At 35.9% G+C, this 25,642-nt stretch overlaps 1 protein-coding gene across 1 annotated transcript in view; it reads left to right on the top strand.

Annotated features, from left to right (window-relative positions):
- The first annotated feature begins 3,576 nt into the window (after nt 1-3,576).
- GPM6A (glycoprotein M6A) overlaps nt 3,577-25,642 on the top strand; it is a 118,875-nt gene continuing 96,809 nt past the window's right edge. Inside the window, exon 1 of the mRNA XM_064652523.1 lies at nt 3,577-4,207. Coding sequence (XP_064508593.1) covers nt 4,171-4,207 — 37 coding nt within the window. The 5' untranslated portion in view covers nt 3,577-4,170. The remainder of the gene's footprint in view (nt 4,208-25,642) is intronic.

Below are 25,642 nucleotides of genomic sequence, written 5' to 3'. Positions count from 1 at the left end.
TAGGTGAGTTTAGAAGTGAACTTCCAAAGTATAGGAGCTAGTGTTCCTCACCTGCTGTATTTTGGTTTGCATCACAGAATATGCTCTAAGAACATAAATTGTTCTTATATTTTCTTATAAGTTTTCTTAAATGTTCTTAAATATTCATTATATTTATCATATAATGCTGCCAGAACATGATTTCTAGGAGTGCACCTTACACCTCTCCAACCCCTAAAGGGCAGTTCGTCCGTGGGACCTGAATGGCATTAGTCCAAAGTGAATTCCCTTGGAGCACAAAGAACAGGTATTACTTCATTCTCCACATCCACCACAACGTCTTCCTGCAGTCATAGACAACATTGTTGAAGTCATCTGAGCCAGCTTTTGATTTTCCTTTCTCAGTTATTGAGGTAGTAGTATTAGCAATATAATTTTGTGCTTTTAAATTGTGTTTTCATAATCAAGATCATTATGTTTTCATGATCAAGACATCATTGCACCACAGCATTATGAATATCATTAGGATTGAAGGGTGGAATGGTAAACTACTTTGAAGGCCATACAAAACTCAGAGTAAAAGTCATGTGTCTTGTCACAAAGTTGTAAGTGCTCTGCTACATTTCATAATATCATAATGGACACCGGGGGATCTGTTAATGTCATCATCTTCCAATTATTCTCTTGATTAACTGTTTATTTAGTCTCCTTATAGGTTGGATGTTCTGCCTTGCCTTGTCATTTACAATTGGCATGGTTTCCAATGGTCACTCGCACCAATAATCTTATCTCACATTAAAAAGGAATTTTAGGCAGTTGTATGTAGTTCCTACCAAGATAGCTTCCTTCTGTGCTAGAACTGTGCCCAGGAAGACAAGATTAGCAGCTTGCATAGTTTCTGGATACCGCCTTAAAGTAGTTCATGTATCACTGGTGGTAAATATGTTTCCTAGTATGCTGAAGAAAGCAAGCCTCTATGGTTGCTGCTTAGAAAGTCACATGAAGTTGGCATTTTCTGGTTTTGTTTGTTACTCTGCTTAAAGTTTGCAGAGCTTTTCTATTCTCTGGGTTTAGGAATAACATTATTCATAATTTCATCTTGAAAGATCCTTGGAACAGTTTTTAAAGAAACATCTAGGAGGCAGATTTCTGTTTCAGTCTTAACTTGGTAATAAAATGCAGTTAAATATGAAGGAAACTGACATGAAATCTCTTTCCCACTCTCTATGTTGCTCACACTCACACAAGCTCTGTGGATGACCAGTTAATAGCACCTGAAACTAAGCAGAGTTCTTGTAAGAAGGAGCTTTGACACTTCCATGATCTGGAGGAGTTGCTGTTTAACAGGAGGAGCTGTTATTACCTTCATGACAATAATATTTACAAAGAATAATGGATTATTGAAGAGGTGGAGGGGAAACTTAAAGCCATTATTTGGCAATGCTTATGCTTTGCTTCATCAGTTACAGGGATTTCATCTTAACCTCTGACATTTGAGTGTAGGCATTTTAGGAAGTTTAAAATCCTATAATTAAAATTAAGGTGTGTGTGAACCCGAGGTGAAAATGACGATAGTGGGAACTAGATCAAGGATTCATTCAGCTCAACATCTCATATTTGTGCACAGAAGCAGGCTGCCTTCAAAGTCGTGTAAGAAATGGCTAAAACTTTTTCACAAAATATTCCTCTACTGTCCAGTAATTTGCAACTCAGGGATCTGATCCAGATGTGCAACTCCATATCCATGAATCTTTGTGATTCAGATTCTCCCTGTTCTTTTGGGATTTCTTCTCCATCTACAACACCATGCCGCAACAAGTTTCCACAACTTAACTACACATTGTGTAATATGCCCCAGTTTTCTTCTACTTTCTTTGCAGTCTTCTCCCTTTATTGAACAAGTTGTTTCTTATTCAGCTGTTTTATGTCACTCATGATTGTACCATCTTTGTTGTAACCTCTCCCAGTTTTCTCTTTCCAGCCTTTTTTCTTTTTTTTGATTCTTTTTATATTTGAAACAAAGGTTATATGATTGTTTCAAGAAACAAAGTCATTTGGTTTCATCAGCAACCTATAGATTCCATTGCTGCAAACATCAATGTTGATGATGTTGGATGTCTCAAATATTTGGTGCTATCAAGAAACACAGCTTTGCACCCTAGAAGCAATTTGCCACCCTAGGTAAAATATTTGCAAGACCCTTTTTAAAATATGAAGATTCATGAATACTTGTGTAAGAAAATATTTTGAAAAGAAAGAATAGCAGGAGAGACTTACACAGGAGATGTCCTGTTTTAAATGAAATATGCCTTTCTTAAAAAGACTGACTAAAAGAATAATTCCTAGAAAGATGGAAGACACTTAGATGCTACGGTGTTGCAGCACTTCCATGTGTATAGACCTTCTCAATGTGTTGATTTTGAAATGATCAATTAGATTTGAGAACTAAAAAAGCTGATTTTTTTTTTCTTCAGTTATTCCAGAAAATGGAGCCCCAGAAAGTTGAATTAAAAAGGAAAAAAAAAAGGGTAGGAAATGTGTTAGGTTATAAATATTAATTCAGTTATTTAATTATATATATATGTATACATTTAACTTCATATATAAAAATTATTCTTATGTGAACTGCATGTGAACAGATTTATATGCAAATAGTGTAAAAAAACCCCCAACATCAACAAAAGCCCCCCACCACCAAAAAAACCTGCCAAAGCTGAGAAAAAGAACAACCAACCAACCAACCAACATCTTTTTTCTTTCTTTTTTTTCTGACTCAGAAGACAGCACCAAGTCAATGTATTTATATAGCATAAAGTAAATGGATGAGCTATTTATCATTTATATGTAAATGTGAATTTTCAGTCATAGTAGTTTTTAGTTTTGTTTAAGTTTTAGTGACTTCCCTCAGAAGGACGAGAAATTAAAGTGGTAAAGAAAATTGGACATGTGTTCTAATTCCACTTTTGCTGAAATAATGAAGGTCCTTAAATAATGATATATTACTCTGTAGACTAAGGTACAAAAATGCTAATTTATTGCTAGACTGCAGCGTCCAATTTGCATTCCAAATCAGACTGCAGAGCTCCCCAAATTAGTAGGTGCCCTCACAGTGTATTTAATCTATGCTTTTCCTGAGCAAATTCCTAACAGTATATGTGTTTGTGCATCCTTCCTCACGTACATATGCACGTGTAGTGCTTCACCATTTTAACAAGATCCAGTTATTTTAGTAGAGATTTGAAGAGTACAGCTAATTTGAGATATTAAAAATCAGAAAAAGAATTGATGCAAGTACTGTTTTAAACCACTGAACTGCCTCTAAATTCCTGTTTACTGTGACATTGACAGATAATGTGTAGGGTGCATATAATTTGCAGTGATTAATGTCATATGTTAAATTGTGCTTGTATGTGTGTGTAGACACATACACACATACAAAATGGTATTGTTATAATCATGTTTTTTAGAATATTGTAAGGGTAACAGTGTATATTTGTTGCTAGTTCTAGATGATACAGATATAGGAGAAGAAGGGAAATGAAGAGTCATATTATTCTTAAATGTGCTGATACAGGAGGAGGGGAGAGGCGGGGGTGGGGGGAGATTGAGAGAGAGAGAAAGAGAGAGAGAGAGAGAGAGAGAGAGAGAAAGACAAGTAATACAGCATAAAGAACCCACAGGCATTTGGGCTTTCCCACTTCAGTAGCAAATAGGGGGAATAATGGGTTGGTGGTCTGCTTCCCGTTAGAAGGACACCCCTCCATCTGTTTTCAGTACAGCCTGTTTTCAATTTAAAACACAGATTTCAATACAAATCTCAATTTCTTTACTCCATTTTATATGCAAAGTGAGGCTTATGAATCAGTGTCATTGCCATAAAGGCTCAGACCAAATTTCCCCCCAAAATTCACAGGCTGTTCATTTGAATACCTGCTTACAGTGGTACACAATGGGCATCTTTGAGAAGAAAAATTGATAATCTTCACGGAAGAGTAATTTGAATGAAATTACACTTGACAGCCTGTCTCCAAGCAAACAAGGAGAGTGAGGGAGCCTTAGCTAAGCTCTGAGGACTTGCCTAAGCCTCTGCTGTTGGAGCTTCCCAGGGAAAAAAAAATCCACACTTTTTCCTACATCTGACTGAAGCTTTTGATAATTCTCTGTAGCTGTTTCTAGCGAAGAAAGGTAGCCATGGAAGAGAATATGGAAGAGGGACAAACACAGAAAGGTATTGTGTTAAATTTGCTTTTTCTTTGCATGGAGATAATTATTTTGCCGTTCCTTATTTGCTTTAGCAGCATGCTGCAAGGTTAGGGAATATCCGTATGTGACAGATGGAGAAAGATATATTTTTTTCATATCATTTACTTCATTTGTCTCTCTGCAATAGCACCTAGCTTTAATATAGGGACTATCATCTGATATCTAGTATTAAAAGAATCTAAGTAGCAAATTTTGCATGTATACTAATAACATTGCAGGCATTTAATGCAGCCTGCTTCCCAGACCAGTCTTTGTTAACCTTCATTTATTTCATGTTTTCACGCTTGTCTAGCTGGGTCAAGGGAGTCTAGTGTGAACTATGAGAGAGCTACTCACACAATATTTGGAGCCAGTTGCAGTTGGATATCTAACAATGTAACCGGTATTTACACCTTGAATGAGAATCTAGGCTGAACAAAGACATGGAGTATATTTTGTACATATTTAAGCAGTATTGAAATTTCCCTCTGTCTTTTTTCCACTTTGGTTTTGCAATGTGTTGAAGCAGCCTTGCTATAGTTCTAATATTTTCATTGCACAGATTTGCATTTTGCAGAAATGAATTTTGCAGTTTGCAGCTGAAATTGCTTTAGCAAGAGGTACACAGCATATTGAGAGCATTTCTGTTCCACAGCTTCTGGTCAAGTTGAAAATAACTGAATGTTATGGGATGTGTTAGCACTTAAAGATGCAATTTAAAGTGATTGTGGTCTATTTTTTAAGGTATGGATCTTTGATACATACAGTGTTTTCAGTCTTTTCATTTAAGTGTCATTCTGTGCAAGCGACATGACAGTAGTGAAAGGAACCAATGTTTTTTTCATTTTACTTTACTGCAAGCACAAAGGGTAATCCTAGTGAATATTTTTCATATCAAATTTTTATACTTTTACATTTATTTTGAATTCACTTCCACTTTTGAGGAGGATATAGGAACTCACCAAATAATGTAATATAAATTGCCTGTAAAGGCATATTTTTCTGCAATGATGCCATATTCTGTTTTTCTGCTCCCTGATCAATCTGCTTCCTACATGTAAATGTCGTGCTTTCTCATTATAAGTGACCCATTTAGGCAGAATGCAGCTTTGAATTGCTTATGGTCTTGACTTGATCTAGATGCACAGTAGATAGTGACAAGAACATTAAAAGAGGATCTATGTGCCCCCTCTGTGTGTATACATATGTATGTTTATAGATAAATAGATTAGTGTCTCTTTGGTGATTACAGCAGTTTCCTCATTTGAATTTTATTATTTGCAAATGACAGAAAGAACAGGAAAGTACAAGACTGTTCAGTTTTTCGGTTTTCTTTTCCTGTTTTTTTTTTTTTTCTGAAGGTAAAATCAATACTTTTACAATTATTCAAATAATTTAGGGTGTTTTACACTTAGAAATTGAAGACATGCTTTTTTTAAAAAAGTCTGAAATGCGTTCTCCTTCCTAAAACAAGAAACAAGTGAATTGAACTATATGACCAATGAATCAAAATATGTTATTGTTACCAAAAGATGTTGCTTGAAAAAACAGTGAGAAATTCAAGATGCTTAAGTTCTTATTAGAGATAGAAAAAAAGAGAAAAAAAATAATTTTTGTATATTAAAAGAACATGTTGTTATTGATAAATTGAGTCCTCATTGTTCATATGATAAGCATTTGAATGACCAATAGCCACTCAAAATGGTGTGATTAATAGTGTGATTACAACAGCTAACGCTACTTACCTCCCACCCCCCATTTGCAATGCCATGTGTTCAGCCTTTTTTTCCTTTAGCAGTATGCAGCTGTCATCACAGACAGTGGCAGGAGAATGTTAAGACCTCACAAATCACATGTATTTTTCCTTATTGGTGTGGAGGGGGATGCTGCTTAGTTTCTGTGACCATACCTGTGAACCTGTCATGTCAAGATGTCATGTTCCCTCTTTGGGTTATGACAACTTTTAAAACGTAGTTAATGTTTAAAGAAAATTTGCTATTCAGAAGGGAAATTAAAAAATATTTTCAGTTTTGAATTTTTGGGGGTGCTTGAATGCAGATGTTGGGATGATAGGGAAGTATAGGGATGATTATGAAATCAGGGATCTCTTTAAGTTTTGCACTTTGCACTTGAAAAATATTGACCAGTACTAGTATGACTCGATACTTCTCTTTAATAGTTCCTGTTTTTTCTGCTTTTATTTAGCATGATCTATCTATGATGCATTTAATGGATCATCTGGACTATTTTTTCTAATTGCAGTGTTTCAGCAACTGTAATTGTAATTCATATATTCTGATTTTCATCCTCCTGCAATCTTGAGTAGAAATGTTTCTTTCTTTTTTTCCTCTGCTTTCTACAAAATCAATGGGAGTATAAATTGTCACTGCTTATCAACTCTTGCGCTTTTCATAGCAGATGCTTTGAACCTCCCACTGAACAGCATTACGTCTTGCTAGCAGCCATGATGGAAATGAATAATTTCATAGTGATGCATTTCATAAATACAATCAAGATAGCTCTAGCAGATTTGGAAGTCTTATTATTTTTGAGAATTTTATGCAATAAGATTTTATTAAGTGCAAACATAATTCTTACCATATTGGTTCCAAATAATTACCTTCTGTCACAGTCTCTCAACATTCTAATATTTAAGAATTATGATTTCTTTATGTCTGTATCTTGGAAAATTGTCATTAGGGAAATATATTCCTTTTTTCTTTTTCTCTGAAAATATTTAATTACTAGACACTGTATAGTTCAAAGTAATGGACATCTCCCCCTCTCCTCATTTTCTTTTTACTGGCCTCAGAAAGTGTGTTTTCATACTGGCATTAGTACCCTTAATATGGTAAATTGAGATAATGCTGTTGTCCAGCAGTTCTCATGGGTAAAGATGTAAACATTAAAAAAAAGAATACTTTGTATTCATACATTTCCTGTTTTAAAGTATTAGAAGACTTGTTGTGCCCCCCCCAACCCCCTTTTTTTTTTTCTCCTTGATACCACATTTCCTTTGCTAGGAAGCCAGTATAGGCTGGGGAGAATGTTTCAAAGGTGTTTGCTATGCAGCTGTTTGTAGCTGTCTAAGAACTGAAAGAATATAGGAAATCTGGCTAAAATGTAAGGTATATGAACCCTAAAACATATTCTAATGAAGTACAAATTCAAAACATCTCAGAAATATCAACACGTTCCAAATATTCCATGACACTGGCATTATGCTACATGCCTAGACTGGTAACATACTAAGACTTTTGATTGCAAATTCGCTGTCTGGAAAACTCGTGATAACAAAAGCCTGCAATGGATTTGACTGGTTTATTTTTCAAAAAATATCAGCTCCACTTAGAAGCAGAAGTTTCACTGATGTCTTTAGGGATGCATGCTAATTTTGAAAACTTCATGCATAAATTTGCATGTGGCAGTGGTAGGTCTCAACTGCCAGTGTTTGAAAGACAGTGATGTCAAACTCTTAGCTTTGCTATGTGGAAAAAGTTATAGGTCCAGTTCTTGCACTTCAGGTCTTCCCTCTCTGAGAACACTAAGATTGAAATGATGTTCCCAGCCTCAGTTATCCACCCATTCATCTCCACAGAGAACTTTTCAGAGGGCAGGCACTGTAATTTTTTGAATTGTAAGGGACTTGGTACAGAGAAATTAAGGATTACTCTCACCTCTTAATCTGTTTCAGAAAAAAGAAACATTCTGCAGCATAGTAAGTCATACCACTTGCACTAAGTTGAAAATAAATTTGCTTTTTTAATAATTCATACATAACTTCATTTTGTAGTTTGGATTCCTTTATAAAACAAACTCTTGGGAATAGATGGAGCATCTGTGTTTGTACAGCAGTAAACATGAGGAAGAAACTAATTTTACTTTAGCTCTCTTGGCTGTAGTAAACCTAACAAACACAGATAAGGTTCCACTGATAGATAGCAAAAAACTGTGTAGTATTATCTGTGACAAGAAATGGTTGAATGCCAGAAAATAAATAATGACTTGGTATTTAGTCTGCATTAGTGATATAAGTGGATCTGCAGCCTGTTATCAGATCTTTTTCATTTGTACCACAGCATGCCATTAAAGGAGAGCTTTAAGCAGAATTTTGGAAGAAAATCATAAGGAGTTTAGGATGCTATCACTACTATGTACACACAGCCCCTGCTTCTTCAGCCATGATAGGTTGAATTATTTCCTCTTACTTTTTGGAAAATGGCAGACTCTGACTAGTAGAATTCTATAGACTAGATGAAAGTGATGTGTTTTTTTTTCATATTAAGAAATAAACTAACAGCCAAATAGTCAAAACACTGCTGGCATCCTTTGTAAGTTAGTCTTCTAAATATTTTTATTTACTTCTAAGAGAGAAGAGTTGTCCAGTTTCTCTTTTGACTGTTGCCACAAAGTTGGTTAAAATAAAAATGAGAAAATATCAATATTTTGCACTTTGATTTTGTTTGGTGACTACACTTGTAAATAAAGCAGAGAAGTTATTTTTCTTTCTTTAATGTATATGTCACACTAAGTGTAGGCCATGCTTGTATCTTCAGTTAGATCCTTTTTATATTATCTTCAGTAAGATCCTTTTATATTGTTAGTATTATGTCTAGTCTTATAGGACCTCTGAAGTGCAATCAGTTTCATGAACAAGTTGGAAATGGTTTTTAAATTTGGCCTTTTAAGTAGGAAGTTGCAGACATTTGCTGGCTGATATTCTTCATACAAAACATGGATTTTTAATGGTTGATTCTTAAAGAAAACATTGTGGGCAGATGTCAATCTTTATTTACTTTGGGAATATATTTTCAACTGTTGGCTTGGTTCCTAAGCTTGTGGTCACATTGGATTTTTGCAAGTTGCTGCAGAGTAGAATGATCTTAACTTTCGTCACGTTTATTGTTGCCTGTTTTTAAAAGTGTGTGTGTTATAAGAGCATCAGATAAAATATTCACTCACTTAATTACAAAGTCCCTAACAGAGTAAATAATTTTCCTTATTAATCAATGTTAAATATGGAAGTAAATTTTAGCATCTGGTGAAGTATCTCTCTGTATTTCTCCTTAGTAGTTAATCAATATGGTTTATTAAAGAAAAATGCAATAACATTCAATATGAATTTGAACTTAATTGTTTTAATACTGTAAGAGTTATTCTCCTTTATGTAGTAACTACAGGCTACCTTACTTAATATTCTTACATTAGGAGCAGTGAGTTGGAGAGCTGGAATTTGAATATGTTATTATTCAATACATTAGGCTTTTATTCATAGATAATGATGTAAATAAATTTAGTCTTGCTTGCTTATTTAATCTTTAACATTGAAGTGTCTCTGTTAACGCTAGAAAACTTTGTATTTCTTACAGGCTTAACATTATACTAGTCCTAGGCATGAAAATCCAGCATTAATAGGACCTAATTGAAATTTTATATACACTCTTACAGGGCAGAAAGTATTCCAACTGCCCTAAGGCAGATGGAATCCTCAATTCAATGTGTGAAAATTTAAGTCTTCATGGTAATTTTGAGACTTGGATGTCAATTTCATAAATAAGCTATATCAAAAAGATTTTTTATAACAGATGTAATTTCCCAGGAAAAAAGGTGTTGAATGTATTTTAAATTAATGATAATTTTTGAAAATATACTGTGTCAACATAGCAATATGATTTTATAAAAAACTTTTTCTACCCTTTGTGAAAGTAAAGGCTCACCTTTGGGGAAAAAGGGCTACTCTGGTTTTCTTATTACTCTGAAAAAATAAGCATTTTTTTAGTAAGGACAGTACAATACTGTATATTCAACAAAATTAAATTTGAGTCAGCTTAGATCTTAGGCTCCTTATGGAGAATGATTGAGGGACTGTTATACTTAATATCTGAAAACTATTAATTTTAGATTGTGACTATGAATTAATTTCTGATAAGTACTCTAAAAAATTTAGCAATGTGACTTTGTTACCTGTTTTGAGTTGCCTACCACTGCACTAAAATTCAAGATGGAAGAATGGATGGAATGCTGCTGGCCTCACATAACAATGATGTTTGTTTTCTTGATACAATAGTTTTTAGCTATTCATGGCTAGGCTTTGCGAACGAAGCTTTGGGGAGGGCACTATTAATTCTCCCTATATAGGCAGGTGATAATATGCTTTTACCTCCTAGTAGTTTTATACAATGGATTAAGTGGAAAATACAAAAATTAAAAAGTACACATTTTTGGTCTATCCTGCCTCAGATTGTAGACACTGTTAATGATTTTATAAACCCTATAAAGAATATAAGCATCTGATAGCCTTTGAAAATCAGAATGTAAAAAGGCAAAGGGGAATATTGATCTTATAAACATTTTTTCAGTTCATATTCTGTTTGAACAATTCTGTTTAGAATAATTTTCAGCAAATTCAAGCAACTAAAATGCATAGTTCCTGTTGATATCTTATCACATGGCTGATTTCTGAGACAGGACAGCAAGTCTCAAATTGATGTGTTGTCACAAATCTTTTGGTTGGGGAGTGGGGAGTTATAGAAGCTTCAGTTCCACTGCATAAGGAACAAGTCTTGTCATTTTCTCAGTTGGAGAGAGACCAAACTCAGAGCGTCAAAATTGTGAAGGTCAGAAATATATACCAAATAGAAATTAACAAAACTGTAAATTTTTCTGTACATGTGCTCTAGGGCCTTATGAAAGAACAGCACTGTCACAAAAAAAAATGGCTCAAGTATTCTCAGCTTGTCCATAACAATTCTTAGGCCTCAATGTACTGTCTCAAGAAGGCTAAATTTTGTATTCTTTTTTTCCTCTAAAACTTTCACCTCCTTCGTACTAGTTATCACGTAGGAGTTCAGTACTCCTCCCAAAATTTCTACTGCAACCATCTGGGACAACATTTTTTCAAATAACAGATTCTAAAATACAACTGCTACTCAATGCAAGCTTTATTCTTCTCTTTACGGTTATAATTTGCAGTTGGACAGTTTCCGAAGATTTTTTATTTGATTCACATAGTGAAAGTTTCATTTTTTTCCCAATAGCAATAACAATAAAACTATACATCAAAGGAATATCACAATAAATTTTGAATAAATTTTAACAAAATTTTGTCTTTTTAATAATGGCATGAGGAGAGCAGTTAATTTGCTGCAGTTCTGGTATAAAACTAGACTTCAACAAAAGATGCATTTGCTGCACTTTTGGTATATGAGCTTTGAGGAGAGGTGCTACTACAGAATGTAAACAAACTAGGAGGAAAATATACTATTTTTCTTCCCTCACTCGTCAGTATCTTCCTATTTTTACCCCAAGAGTGTGTTTTATTTTTATTCCTCTTCCTGAAAAAAAAAGCTCTTTGTGATTGATTTCTATCCTACTCTTCAATTTTCTGTGGAAGCACTTTCTTTTTAGCACCTGGAAGGCTTGGAAATTAAATTCTGCAACATTTTTCAATTTCTTCTGGGAACATGTAATATAAGATGACAAGTGCTGCATGTTTATTAATTAAGTCATAGCTGGTTACATCCTACTTCTCAGATTGCAGCACAATGACTTTATACAGGTAAAATTGGACATTAAGGAGGAATTTGAAGGAAGAGAGTATAGTAGCACAGTGATAGCAGGGATTTGCAGGGATTGCTCTGCATTGAGACACAATGGGAAAAAAGTAGAGATGACTGATGATTGTGCTGATAGACATTCAAAAGAGGTAGTGTGATGAAAAGAAGAAAGTAGTAAGCAATATAGTTGGAAAGACTTTCAGAGGGCTTCTGAAGTTTGAAACTGATAGGGAAATAGGGGAATCATAGAACTGTTTACGTTGGAATGGACCTCTGAAATCATTGGGTCCAACCATAAGCCCAGCACTCCACCACTAAACCATGGTGGAAGACAATATTAGAGTTAAAAGAATATTTGACAAGTTTTATAAGAAGTTTTTAGGGGCATAAATTTGGATTATCTTTTTAAAATAGTGAATATATAATTTTAGGAACATTTTTTCCCAACAAGTAAAACAGCATGGCTACTATGATAATATTGTAATATTACTATGGCAATATTGTAACTGTGGGCAGTTTCTAGCTATTTGAAGTTAGAGGTGAGGGAAAGAGGGGGAGCAGGCCTGGTTTTACCTTAAAGTGATGAGAGTTAGGAAAGATTCTTTTAGTTGGAAAAGGAAAGTATATCACTTCACATTCATGAAAAAGTTATCACAGTTGACCTGTTGGCCTACTTTCTGTGGTGAAGGAAGCTGGTACTGTATACCCTTGCTTAGCAAGGTGATGTAGCCAGTGTGGGAAGTTCTACAGTGTAGTGACACCCTCTACTACTGGTGAATCAGCTTAGCTTTCTTTATGTAGTTCATCAAAACCTCCCACCCCCTGATTTCCCACCAAATCTTCTTTACTCTATTAAGATATATGCAGTAGTAAGCACCTGGCATAACTTTGAATCAGTTTAAAAGCCTTTAGAAAACAACCATGGGAAGAGCTTGGCATATGTCTTTGCAGCTCTCACGTGAGTTCATGTTTGGTCATAGCTAAGAACTTAGGCTTGCTTATTTTTATACAGGAGTAGTTCCTGAGTTTCTGATGCCATGGTTTTTATTGGTATCGCAGGGTGAGATGACAAAACCTATCCACAGTATGTACTCATCCCTATGTTTGGATGGTACAAAGCTCAAATTCACATCTCTCCAGAAGAAAGCTGATACATACATGCTGTTATGTTCTACTTCTATCTGCCACATTGTTTGTTCCCCATCTCTTTTACCCTTCTATGACACATCTCACTCCAAACAACCTTTGACCTTCAAAAGATCTTCCACTCTGTTTCAATGAAAGTTACTCTCAGTACCTTGAATGCTTGGGGAGTGTTTGTGGTTACCTAACTAACTGTGAAGTCATGCCAGTTAAATACCATAATGTTTCCTCAAGTCATATGTACTAGGTGATTTATATTCAGCAACTCCTTGCTCTTTACTGGCCTGCTTGTTCTGTGACCTCTATGATGAGCAGTTATTTCCAACTGCGTTTTGTAGTTGGAAATAATTTATTTGCCATGTTCATGGTGCGACTTGGAGTTGGGATCTGGTCTGTGGGATGCTTACATTTGATATTCTCCTTTTTCAATGGAGGAGGAGGGGAACAACTGAGCTGAAGGTGCCGCCATCACTTGGAGCAGACAAATTCTTCTATGCCCTGCCTGAGTACAATGTTAAACAGGTCAGGTAGCTGTAGTAGAAGAAAGAGGATGCAGTAGCTGCCAATGGATGCAATGAGCCCGAATTCAACCTCTTTGCCTGCTGGATTAGGGCATTATGAAAAACCTTAATCTGTAAACAGATTTTTATTTTTACTGATAATTATAATGTTACAATAAATAATATTCTCAATTCTGTATATGGTATGAATGAACTTATAAACTTTAGAAGGATAGCGTTTTCCAAAAAGGTTAAATACCAATAAAGACTTGAACTCGGGTTTAGTAGGTTGATAAGTCATTGTAAATAGTAACACAATATGCATAACCGAGGATGAAAGTAACTGTCTGAAATTGCCTTGAAAAAAGGACCATTGACTACTAACCACTGTGTTGGTCATGAAAGTATTCAATTATATTATTGAATGTTGTATTATTGATTTTTAAACTAAGTAGCTTTAGTGTGAAATGCTTCCCACTTAACATGGTTTGGCGGTGTTCATGACTTGTTGATAAACCACTCCCGTATAGAAAAGGAACTTACATTTCTAGCTGAATGACACAAATACAGTGATTTACTTTATCATGTAATAGTGTATGTTAGATATATAAAATGCTTTCCTAATTGTTGTGGTGCTTCAATATAGCAGTACAATAATCTTCAGAGACTTTCTCAGCCTTCTAATTTCTTACTGAGAGGTTGACCACTACTTCTGACCAACACACACGTTTGACGTTATAAAAAAACATTACCGTGATTTCCTCCACCTTTCCTCTTAGTTGTAGGTTGCAGATTCTCTTTGCAGTTCTCATGCTAGTGAAGTATGGTATTGGCATGTTACTTAACGAGGTGGCTGAACTAGATTGAAATGAAACAGTATCCTGTTTTCCAAGTGTTCGTAATCAGCTTGACATCTACTCCTCTGAGCCATAAAACATCTCTACTATTTAGTCTTGACTATATTTACTACATAATGCTTGCCTTTTGCTGGAAAATTCGTAGTCCTAGTAGAACATGAAGAACCCCTTTCATTCACACTGCCCACCAGTGTTGGGTAACGACTAGGATTTGCTTGTAAGTGTATATATTGCCCTTGATTACTTCCAAAATTATACATATTAGTTATTTAAAAATCTGAAAAATCAATGACCAAGGCTCTGATCCTGCAAAGTCTTAAATACGCATCTTTGATGTCCTGCACTGTGAGTAATCCCATTGGTTTTATACCAATGTAAGCAAAAAGGAAGCACATCTAGTCTCTAAGATCAAGACCTACCAATGCCATGGAGTAATTTGCATGTAGCTGTCAGGATTTTGGCAGGAAGTCTGTGAAAGGATATGATGATGCAATTTAGTAGGGCCTGAGAGGAGACTAGAAGGAAATTCGAATGGAGTTTGTTTATGAGCTGAGGGGTTTTTTTTTTGTTTGGTTTGTGTGGTATTACAGTGATTAATATGCTTTGGGGTCTCCTGTCGCTGTCTTCAGGTTCCAAAATTATTTTTTTTTCTTCTTAAATGCTTTATTTTTTAAGGGTTTTTGTTTGTGGTTTTCCTTTGAATTAGTAGAATTCGGATTTACTCCTGGGCAGGGTATACTGGACTTTGTAGTGGTATTGAACAATTTTGCTAGTGTGTCTTGTTCACATACTTAAGCGAAAATGATCATCAAATTTTCTGTGCAGATGGAATTTTTCCCAAGGCAGGCTACTAGTGACCTTCTTTTTACCTTTTTTTTTCTGCAACATTGTCATGGTCTGCTTTCTAAGATTATGTAGGAGTTTACTTTTATTAAATGTCTCCTGCTAGTGCAAGGGCTAACACTGGTGTTATCCTTTGTGCTGTCCTCTTGTAACAAACTATAGATGAGACTTTTGGTCTTTGAATGCAGGTCTGGAGCAGCATGTTGGTTATTTGCTTGTGTTTTTTGGGATAGATGGAGTAAATTTAATAAATCCTTCTGAACTGAGGATCTATTACAAGGCTTTCTGTTATTAGAAGGTTCTGGACTCTGGCAATGTCTACTGGTAGCAGTAGGCATTTTTTTCTGACATGTTTATCATAAAACTGTGCTGTTTAAAATTTTAAAGGGAAAAAAGATACTATTTTTAGCTATATGTAGAGTTTGTGTATCTTCTAGTTTTATTATACCATTTTAATTATACAGATAAAACTAATTTAAAAGGTGATCATCACTGTGACTATCCTAAGAGTTCAGCAAAACACGTATGCTACAACCACACCCATAACAAGTGGCACAAAGGCCAGAAAGTAAAAATTAATTTCAGCTGTTCAACAACATATGGAGACTACCATTTCTCAAAGATGTTATCTTTCAATCTCTCAAAATTATTCTAGATTTATGGACACTGTTCACTAGTGAAAACACTGGAATAATTATAACCCAGTGGTGAATAGGTCTTTTAGGTCAGCTGTGTTTATGCTGGTGGTTCAGACAAGACATTTTTCTCCCCCCTTCCCATCTGGTACAGTCATCAAATATTTAAGACACAGGGGAACCTGTTAAGGACATTTGAGCTTTTTTATTTGCTTTATGGATGTGTTTGCACATGGGGGACTTTTGCTATTAATATTTTTTTCATTTGATCTATTTCATGGCTATATCATCTGTATTGTCTGTGCTTCCAGCAGATATCCTTCCTTTATTACCTGTCATATTCCCTTCTAGAAGATGCATACACGTACTTTATTACATATTTATTGACAGTATTGACTTCTAAAGTCCAGTTCAAATACCTCTGAACTGGATTTAGAGATTTTTATATGCAGATTTCAAGACTTAAAAGTACCTGTAGCTAGCTGTGTGTTTGTTTTGTTAGTATTATACACAACCAAAGAGCTAAAATACACTTTTTGTTCCTGATAGAAGTAGCTATGTCTGTGCCTGGGGATTTACCTTATAATACACAATTATTCCTGCTTGTCTGTCTTGATTTATTCCTCATACTGTTTTATTTTTGTTATTATCTTTTAGTGTAGACTCAACTGGATTTGATGTAGCTGCTGCAGTTGCTAAATCTTGTGATATCCTCTGGGATATCATTTTTCTCCTTTGGTTATTCTTGACTTCATCATTCCTGATCTTTTTTTTGACCGTGTACAAACTCTGTACCTCAAGTTAGAAAGATGGACTGTCTCCTACTAGAGCTATGAAAGTACTGGCACTCCAGAATTGCTGATCTGTAATCATTCCTCTAATCTAATATCTTGACAAGGTCATAGACTTCAATGTTGCTACAGAATGTGGTTTTTTTATTTCTAAAGGGATAATTTTACTAGGCTTTTTGTGATCCTTCAGGGACAATGAATTACACAATGGTCCAGATGTAACAAGCAATATAACGTAGCAGCCATTAAACTAAATTATTGCAGTCATCCTTACTGTGCTTAATCTGTTAACATTTTTTTTCCATAACAACCTCAATGTGATAAACTGTATAATTTAAAAGCTTCTATACAGAAGTGTGATTAAGAATAATTTGACTAGGTGTAGTAGTGGGTCATAATGATACAGAATTTTTCCAGGTAGGCATGGTCATAAATTCTATAATAAATTAAACTAGTAAGTAGTAAAATATAGAATACTTACATAGAATGAATATAATGAAACAAATTTTCTCTTTGTATGTGGGAAAACATGTTAGAAAATTCCACAGCAATCTGTTTGCTATTGTCAGAATATGAAAAACTTTCAATATTTTTTGTTTTAATGATGTTATGTAAAAGAGGATAATTATTTGAATTTGCTTGATGCCATTGCTTTGACTGTTTGTTTTTATGCTTTGTGCATTATCAATCATTTTATGAAATTGTTTGTTTTACATTTGTCAAGAAGAATTAAGAAAACACCTCTTTTCTAAGTGTCTTTATGACTGTTGGGGTAGAATAGCAGTTGCTCTGTCAGTGTCACAGTGTTTATTTTAATCTCTGAATTAATTTTCTTGGTTGCTAGGCAATTTTACTTCATAGTTTTAATGGAAATGACTCATTCAGTGTGCTCTCATTTCATAATATGCAATCGTTTGCTTTAAAACTGAAACTAGGTTTCTCTATGACATAATGGCTGACAAATACTCATGTCAGTATATGATTTTCTTATGATAGCTAATAAAATATCCACATTTCTGTTATTCATTCCTGTATTTCTTGTACACTCCAACAAAGCTATTGTAAATCTGAAGTATTCAGTAGGGGCAGAATTGGTCTTTTATGTATATGTAGAGGATATATGCTTTAATGTCTGACATTCTAGAATTTTTTTTTAAAGCAGCTTATGGAGCTGGTTCTGTAGTATGTATTTATACTGGTATCAGTTGTCTTTTTACATCCCAGTAGTAGTGGTGTAGTAAGTGCTCTGTATCTCAGTTACTCAACCTAGAGATATATTCAGCAGATCCTACTTATTAACAGTCCAGGGAAGTCGAAAAATAGGTATGAATATTCAAAGTAATAATAACCATATTTTAAGGAAAACCTCTCAACAGTTGGTAGTTCTGGAGGTTTTTCATACTGTAAAAATGTAATGCCTGAGGACAGTTTCTTTACACTTTAAAATATTGTTTTCTGCTATTTCGATACTGTTCTTATTTCAGGACAAATATATAGGAAAAAGAACTTTAAAGAAACTTCACAGTTTCCTCAATATCAGGGTAGTGCAGAAGTGTATGCTTTTTTTATTTTGTTGCTATCAGTTATGCTTTCATTTATTCTGAGCTATCAGCTTGTGAAATACTGTCTTTTGGCTTGTTATCTCTGTTCCACTCTTATGTTTCTGTGTTGGTGAACTGTACAGCTTGGAATGAATGAAATCCCCCCTGCTTCTCCATAGAAGGAAATGATCGTGTAGGCCAGAATGCCAGGGATGTACCCCATAGTCTCTGTGCTTCTGACATTGGTTCAGGTTTATCAGCTCAGCTTCTTTTGCCAGAGCATCATTCTGATTACTTAGTTGTTCTTTATTTTCCTTCTCCCTAGTTTATCATAAACTTATCTTCCTTTTTGGTACAGTTAGTGCACTGAGGACAACAGCTGATTTAGTTTATCTATGTAGTTTGTGGCCATCAAAACACAAAATGCTGAGTCCAGTTCACAAACAAATAATATGTTATCAAGATAGAGAAAACTGGGAGTGCTGTATATTTTAAAGATTTTGTATTTAGTACACAGTCTTTCAGTATCTATTGATACAAAAATCCTCTGGCAAAATCTTCCAGCTGCTAACTTACAACTTAAATACTGGTAATGGTAGTGTAAGGTAAGCAACAATTCTGTGAAATTTTTGAGCTTTGTAATTGGATTTGAGAGAAAATAAACTCAAAAAAATCACACAATTAAAAGTGTTTTCAAGATTTTTTCAAAAGTATATAGAAGGAAAAAAATTAGATCATTCAACTGTATTCCTTACAGCACAAAATGCTTTTGTTCAGTTTTTTGTTATATTTGAGCTAATAAGGTGGGTAGTTAGCCAGAACATCTGCAACTGTAATGGTAATGGACACTGAAAGCAAGAAGTTAGATCATTTGTATTCAATGCATACTTGGGAGACTGTCTCACTTTCTGTAAATGAGAGATGGAATATGCAGCCAAAATTAATAAGATTATGTTAGTGAGTTTTCCCAGCTCATCTTAATCTATTTTAACACTTAAAGAAAGCAGTACTGAGGTGATAGTTTTCAGTTTGTGAAACTCAGTTATGAAATTCCTGCAACAGAAACATAAAAATGTTAATGTGGTTGAAAGCAACCCTCTAGGGAAAATGAAATAAATTTCTTAATGAACAAAAGCCATACCCCAGGCTTCTTGAGGCAGAACAATTACTTGGATAAACTTGTTGTAAAAACAATTGCTTTAGTGTACTAGTTTTACAAAATACCAACAACTGCCTTACAACAAATGGGGTAAAGTGAAAAAAAAAACCAACAAAAATCCGATCAAAGGCCTTAAGGTAGTTTCAGTAGTGTGAGCTTCAGTAAGTACAAACACTGCATGTATTCTCTGTGTTAGGGGAGGTTTAGGTTGGATATTAGAAAAAGGTTCTTCACCCAAAGGGTGGTTGGGCACTGGAACAGGCTCCCCAGGGAAGTGGTCACAGCACCAAGCCTGCCAGAGTTCAAGAAGTGTTTGGACAATACTCACAGGCACATGATGTGATTTTTGGGCCTGGTCCTGTGCAGGGCTAGGAGCTGGACTTCGATGTTCCTAGTGTGTCCCTTCCAACTCTGGATATTCTATGATTCTAAGATTCTAAATGTACAAAGTTACAAAAAGGAAATATGTCACAGCAATAATTTCCATCATACTTGGTAATTCTGAGGAATGAAATTGTTATGAAATAGTGAAGTTATCAAAAGTTATGTTATTGGATTAAAAAGTAAGGTATTCTTTCAGTCAGTAATTTATAAGTTACTATTTTAGAGATAATTTTTTTAAAATTACTGGGACATCATTTAAGATTCTGAATTGAGATATGAACTATGTGAAAGAGATTATCTGTGCCCTTGAAAAATCTTAGGGGAACACACTGTGTCTTGATTTCCCATCTGTGAAAAGCCATATAGGACATAAATAAGCTTTCATTTCCTCTGCTCATTCTATGACTTATCACTTTAATAGATGGTAGTCTTTATATTTCTACTATGGAAATCATAGCCGAGGCCTCTAGGTACTAAAGGAAGATGAATTATGCCAGGGAATACTTACTGATTGGTAAATAAATAAACAAATTGCAGGCATTAAATGTTCTTTTTTATTAAAGGTGAAATACAGGGTAATTGAAGATTCTTGTCTGTCCCACCCTAATTTCTAACCAAATATTTTATTAAAATGAGCAAAACTAAAGGAGTTGCATTCATTATGCATATGGCATATGTGTTGTTAAAATGAGGAGTGGCAGACCTTTGATTTTTAGCATAATCTAAGGCAGAATGCTGTGATATACATATGGTGGATGTCTGTACAGCATGCCAAAGGAAGGAACAGTTCGGAAAGTTGTTAACTTCATCTCCTTCAAAAGAACTGAATTTCTTAGCGATAATAGACATGTGGAATGGAAAGGTCAGGACAGATATTATTCTACTAGGGATTAGTGCCTTTTTTACTCATTTTACAGAAGTGATACCCAACAGTGAAAAATTAGCCTGTGTTTGCTTATTTGTTTTTAAAAATATACATTTTTCTCAGATGAATGACTGTTTTTCTTTAGGAAGGTGACTGTAATATTTTCTCAGCTATTGAAATGATGACAAAATTTATTCTGTCTTCAGCAGCAGAAAAACAGACTGTTATATCAGCACGTGATAGAGTATAACCCTGAATATGAAGAAAATTTCAGGCTGAAAATGAACAGATCTAAATCTTAATAGAAATATGCTCAAAAGACTGTTTCTTAAATGTATCTGCTTTCTTTAAATAAATTTGGTGTACTGACCATGCAAAGAGAGTCTCTGAGCATCTTCTGTGGTGCGTAGGATGTGGTCCCATCATGTCACAGTGCATCCAGTCTCTATCCAAAACTGTAAGCACCACCATCTAATTTATCCTAGTGGAAAGAGTGCACTGTGGTGAGCTCTGCAGTGTTACAGCAAGATTTATTTGTGCTATTTAGGCTATCTTGTTTAAATGTTGTTTATAGATCTTTCTTTAACACTGCTGTCTGCTAACTAGATGTACGATTAGATTAGTTGTTGAAACCAGCAGCTTCCTGCATGCACCTTGCTTTGTTGCAAGTTTGAAGTCCTCATATATAGCAGCTCATCATGTGATATGAACAAAATCTCAGCAGTTTCATTACAAAAGCAAATTTCTGGCCTTCATCGCTTCAATAAAAAAGTTATCCTTAAAATTACATATATAATATATTATATTAATAGAATATGGATTGTATGGAGGCCCTGACAGTGCTGGTGAGACTTTCAGCATGCATGGGCCTATTCTTGTTTTTGTTTGCATAGTTCTAAATAATTTGAAATATTATTAGTTGGTCTTGGGGTTTTTTTCCCTTTTTTGTTGCTTTTTCTTTTTTTTCTGTGATAAATAAGAGTAGCCCTCAGCTCTTGGTATTTTAGTTTTAATGTCAAAGCACATGATGGATCTAGTGTTTGCCACTAATTTGCTGAGTAATACTGAAGAGCAGTTCTGTCCTCAGACAACAAATGTTGCAATTAGAATGACTGAAAGCAATTATAAACTATTATAAACTTCTCTAGATATAAAAGTAGGCAGGAAGGACTTATTACAGTTTAAACAGATGAAGTATAGAACATAAATTTTTCTGAAGTTTTCTTGTAGTATGTGGGCTGAGGAAAAGTGGATGGACCTTCATATTCAACATCCAGTCAGAAATTGTAGTAGCAGGGTAAGCTTGCTAGAGGATTAATGATAATGCTAAGTCAGTCCACTGAAGCATATTTCCAACTATTTCCAGTCTTTTTTTCAAGAAAAAGTATTCAAAAGAAAGATCTGCATTAATTTTATAAAAATTTGATACTAACCTATGAAATTACATTTATTAATTGAAAAAGATTTTTGTCTTCAAAATTCTTTCCAATCTTAAAGAAATTTCTTGAGAAGTCTGAAAGGGGTTTCTGCTTGATTTTTTTCCCCATACATAAGTGCAGTGCTTTCTTTGTATTGAGACATGCTGTCATAGTTTAACTCCAGCCATCAGCCAAGCCCCACTCAGTGGCTCACTCACTCCCCCATCAGCAGGATGGAGGAGAGAATCGGGAGGGTAAAAGCTGGAAAATTCATGGGTTGAGATAAAGAGAGTTTAATAGGAAAAGTAAAAGTCATACGCTCAAGCAAGACAAAACAAGGAATTAATTTACTGCCTCCCATGGGCAGTCAGGTGTTCAGCCATCCCCAGGACAACAGGGCCCCATCACACGTAATGGTTACTTGGGAGGACAAATGCCAGCACTCAAAATGTACCCCCCCTTCCTCCTTCTTCCCCCCAGTTTATATACAGAGCGTGATGGTATGGAATATCCCTTTGGTCATCTGAAGTTACCTATCCTGACTGTGTCTCCTCCCAGCTTCTCGTGCACTTCCAACCTCTTTGTGAGTGTGGCACCATGGAAAGCAGAAAAGGTCTTGGCTCTGTGTAAGCACTGCTCAGCAATAACAAAGACATCTCTATATTGTCATCACTGTGTCCAGCACAAATCCAAAACACAGCCCCATGGCAGCCTCTGTGAAGAAAATTATCTTTACTCCAGCCCAAAACCAGCACACACACATAGAAAACTATTTGACCATAAGTAAACACAGCTGTTTGTGGGAGAGAGATATACTGGTGGAAGAGATAGTAAACAGAGAATGGATTGTTCAGTCATGAAACAGTGCTTTTCTGAGTCTTGTCTAGAGACAGGTGAAGTAGTATCAAATGATGCTTAGAAAAAGAATGTAGCATGAGCTTGCAATCTTGAGTTATAATCCATAGTGGGTTGTACTAGCTATGCAATAACTATTTTATTTTCTGAATATAACTATACTGTATTTGCTAGAAAAGCAGGGTATATAACATTTTGCTAAACAGTTTAGTTTTCTCAGTTCTGTGGAACAAATTATGATGAACAAATTATAAATTATGATGAACAGAGCTTCAAGAGTATATTTTGAGACAAAAAAATGCATTTTGTAGAATATCTGCCTTGTTGTGGATCAAACTTTAAGCTATAATATTTCAGAGTCATGAAATAAAACAGGCCAATAAGACTTCCTGTGCTAGCTTTAGAGGTAGAGCACAGTTGTATGTTGGTATCCCTCACCAAGTGAAATTAGTAAAGAGGAAAATAGAAAGTGATTGCAGGTTTCTCATGTTCCAGTGTTCAGCAAAGTAAAGTAGATCTGAGGGTGAACTAGTCTGGAAGAAACAAATTATTACCTCTATTCATTACCACCGGAAAACGAAAGAACAACAAAAGAGTGAAGAGGACTTTCATTGGGAGGGAATTCTGAACATCTACGCAGTACGTAAGATGGCTGCTGCCTGGAGTTGTATGTCATGTCTGCTTATATTTACAAAATTTCCAAGGACTTAGTAATAAGATTAAATGAAAATATCAGTCTTAATGTAATAAAAAATTGACACATCTTGAAAGTGTGAAATGTTCTTAAGGCTCAGGAACCAGAAAATGAGTGAAAGAATAGAAGACCCTTTAGAAAACAAGGAAAAAAAGCAAACCAACAAAATACAAACACGCACACACAAAGGCAAAACAAGAAGACCCCAAACTTGTTTTAAGTTGCTTAGAGTTGATGACAATTGATGTACTCTTATACAGTTAATTATTTTATGATAGTAAGGCTTGTGACTCCCTGCAGCCGCTGCTTGAGTAAAAGTTGTCCTTTAGCAGGTTCTTTCATTTTAATAATTGATTTTCTGGCTCTGGTAATAACAGGGCTACTGAGGACGTATAATTGGAGGCTCTGTATCTAGGGATGTAGTAAAATGCAGTGGGGGGATAGAGACAGTGTGAAGTGTTAGGTCATTATTCGATGAAGATCTGCACTTGCAGGAGCTGTATAGTGGAGCACATCTGATGGGTCAGAGACTGTTGGGGCTGTGTGGTCTTACATGGAGTCAGAGGGTGGATAGCTGCTGCAATTGCCAGCAGCTGGCAAATTAGTTACCTATATAGTTTGGGAGTGTTTTAATGTAGAGAGGGATTTGTTAGGACAGGAGAGTCTCCATCTTTTATTCTGTGTCTAGGGAATGTGATATGATATCTATATGATATTTTACTTCTGCTAATTCCTATTGAAGCAAGAAGCTGAGAGAAGAAAACCAAAATCACTTTTCAGCTAGAAGGAGTTTCTGCAGCAGTTATATTGGATCTGTGCAGAGCTGTTCGGGGCCACATTGGCACTCAGACTTCAGCCAGATAGGAAGTTTCAAGGACTGTAGCAATTCCCCCAGGCAACAGCTGAAGACAGACAGAAAATGCTATGTCTGCTCCTAGCTGCAGAGTTCCCATGAACTCTTAGCCCTGTATCACAGAATCACAGAACATGCTGAGTTGGAAGGGACCCATAAAGATCATTGAGTCCAGCTCCTGGCCCTGCACAGGACACCCTAAGAATCACACTACATGCCTGATAACATTGTCCAAATGCTTCTTGAACTCTGGAAGGCAGGCTTGGTGCTGTGACCACTTGCCTGGGGAGGCTGTTCAGTGCCCAACCACCATCTGGGTGAAGAATCTTTTTCTAATATCCAACCTAAACCTCCCCGACACAGCTTCAGGCTGTGTGGTTGAGTCCTATCAGTGGTCACAACAGAGAAGAGATCAGTGTCTGCCCCCCCTCCCTCTTCTTCCCCTCATGAGGAAGTTGTAGACTGCAATGAGGTCTCCCCTCAGTCTCCTCTTCTCCAGGCTGAACAGACCAAGTGACCTCAGCCGCTCCTCATACGGCTTCCCCTCAAGGCCCTTCACCATCTTCATTGCCCTCCTTTGGACAGTCTAAAAGCTCAATATATTTCTTATATTCTGGTGCCCAACACTGCACACAATATTCAAGGTGAGGTGCCACGGTCCGAGGGGGGATGGGGCCGTGACACAGCACGGATGGGTTCAGAGACAAGATAGGGGTGCAGATGGAAAGCTTTATTGAGGCGTGCATGGGAGTTTTTATCAGTTCAGGTGGGGAAAGGACCAGAATATCGGGTGGAGCATGAGACAGACAAACGGGGGAACAAATCGGGATAGAGACACAGACAAAAGGGGGAGGAATGTGGGAGGAGCCGGGGAAGGAAAGGGCGAATGGTGGCTGTCTCCTCTCTGCAGCTTCTCCGGCCAATCAGAGAGGGGAGCGAGGAAGCAGGGAGCAGGGAAGCAGGCATGCCTGGGCACGCCCGGGAAATATAAATATAGGGGCAACATACAATGTGTATATTTATAAGCACATAAAAACTGTAAAGTCTATATAATAAAGTCCTGTCAATTGCTGTATATCTTCCTCCATGCCTGGAACTGTTCCCATCCTGAATCTTTCTCCTTCACAGTGAGGCCACCCCAGTGCAGAGCAGAGTGGGACAATCCCCTCCCTCGAGGCTGGCGATGCTTTAACTGATGCCCCCCAGGACATGGTTGACCCTCCTGGCTGCCAGGGCACTGCTGATTTATATTCAACTTGCCATTGACCAAGACCTCCAGATCCCTTTCCATGGCACTGCTTTCCAGCATCTCATTCCCCAGTCTGTA

The sequence above is a fragment of the Pseudopipra pipra genome, chromosome 4 (assembly GCF_036250125.1).
Source record: "Pseudopipra pipra isolate bDixPip1 chromosome 4, bDixPip1.hap1, whole genome shotgun sequence".
Taxonomy (NCBI): domain Eukaryota; kingdom Metazoa; phylum Chordata; class Aves; order Passeriformes; family Pipridae; genus Pseudopipra; species Pseudopipra pipra.
The sequence above is the reverse complement of the archived record's forward strand: the minus strand, read 5'-3'. Positions and strand labels throughout refer to the sequence as shown.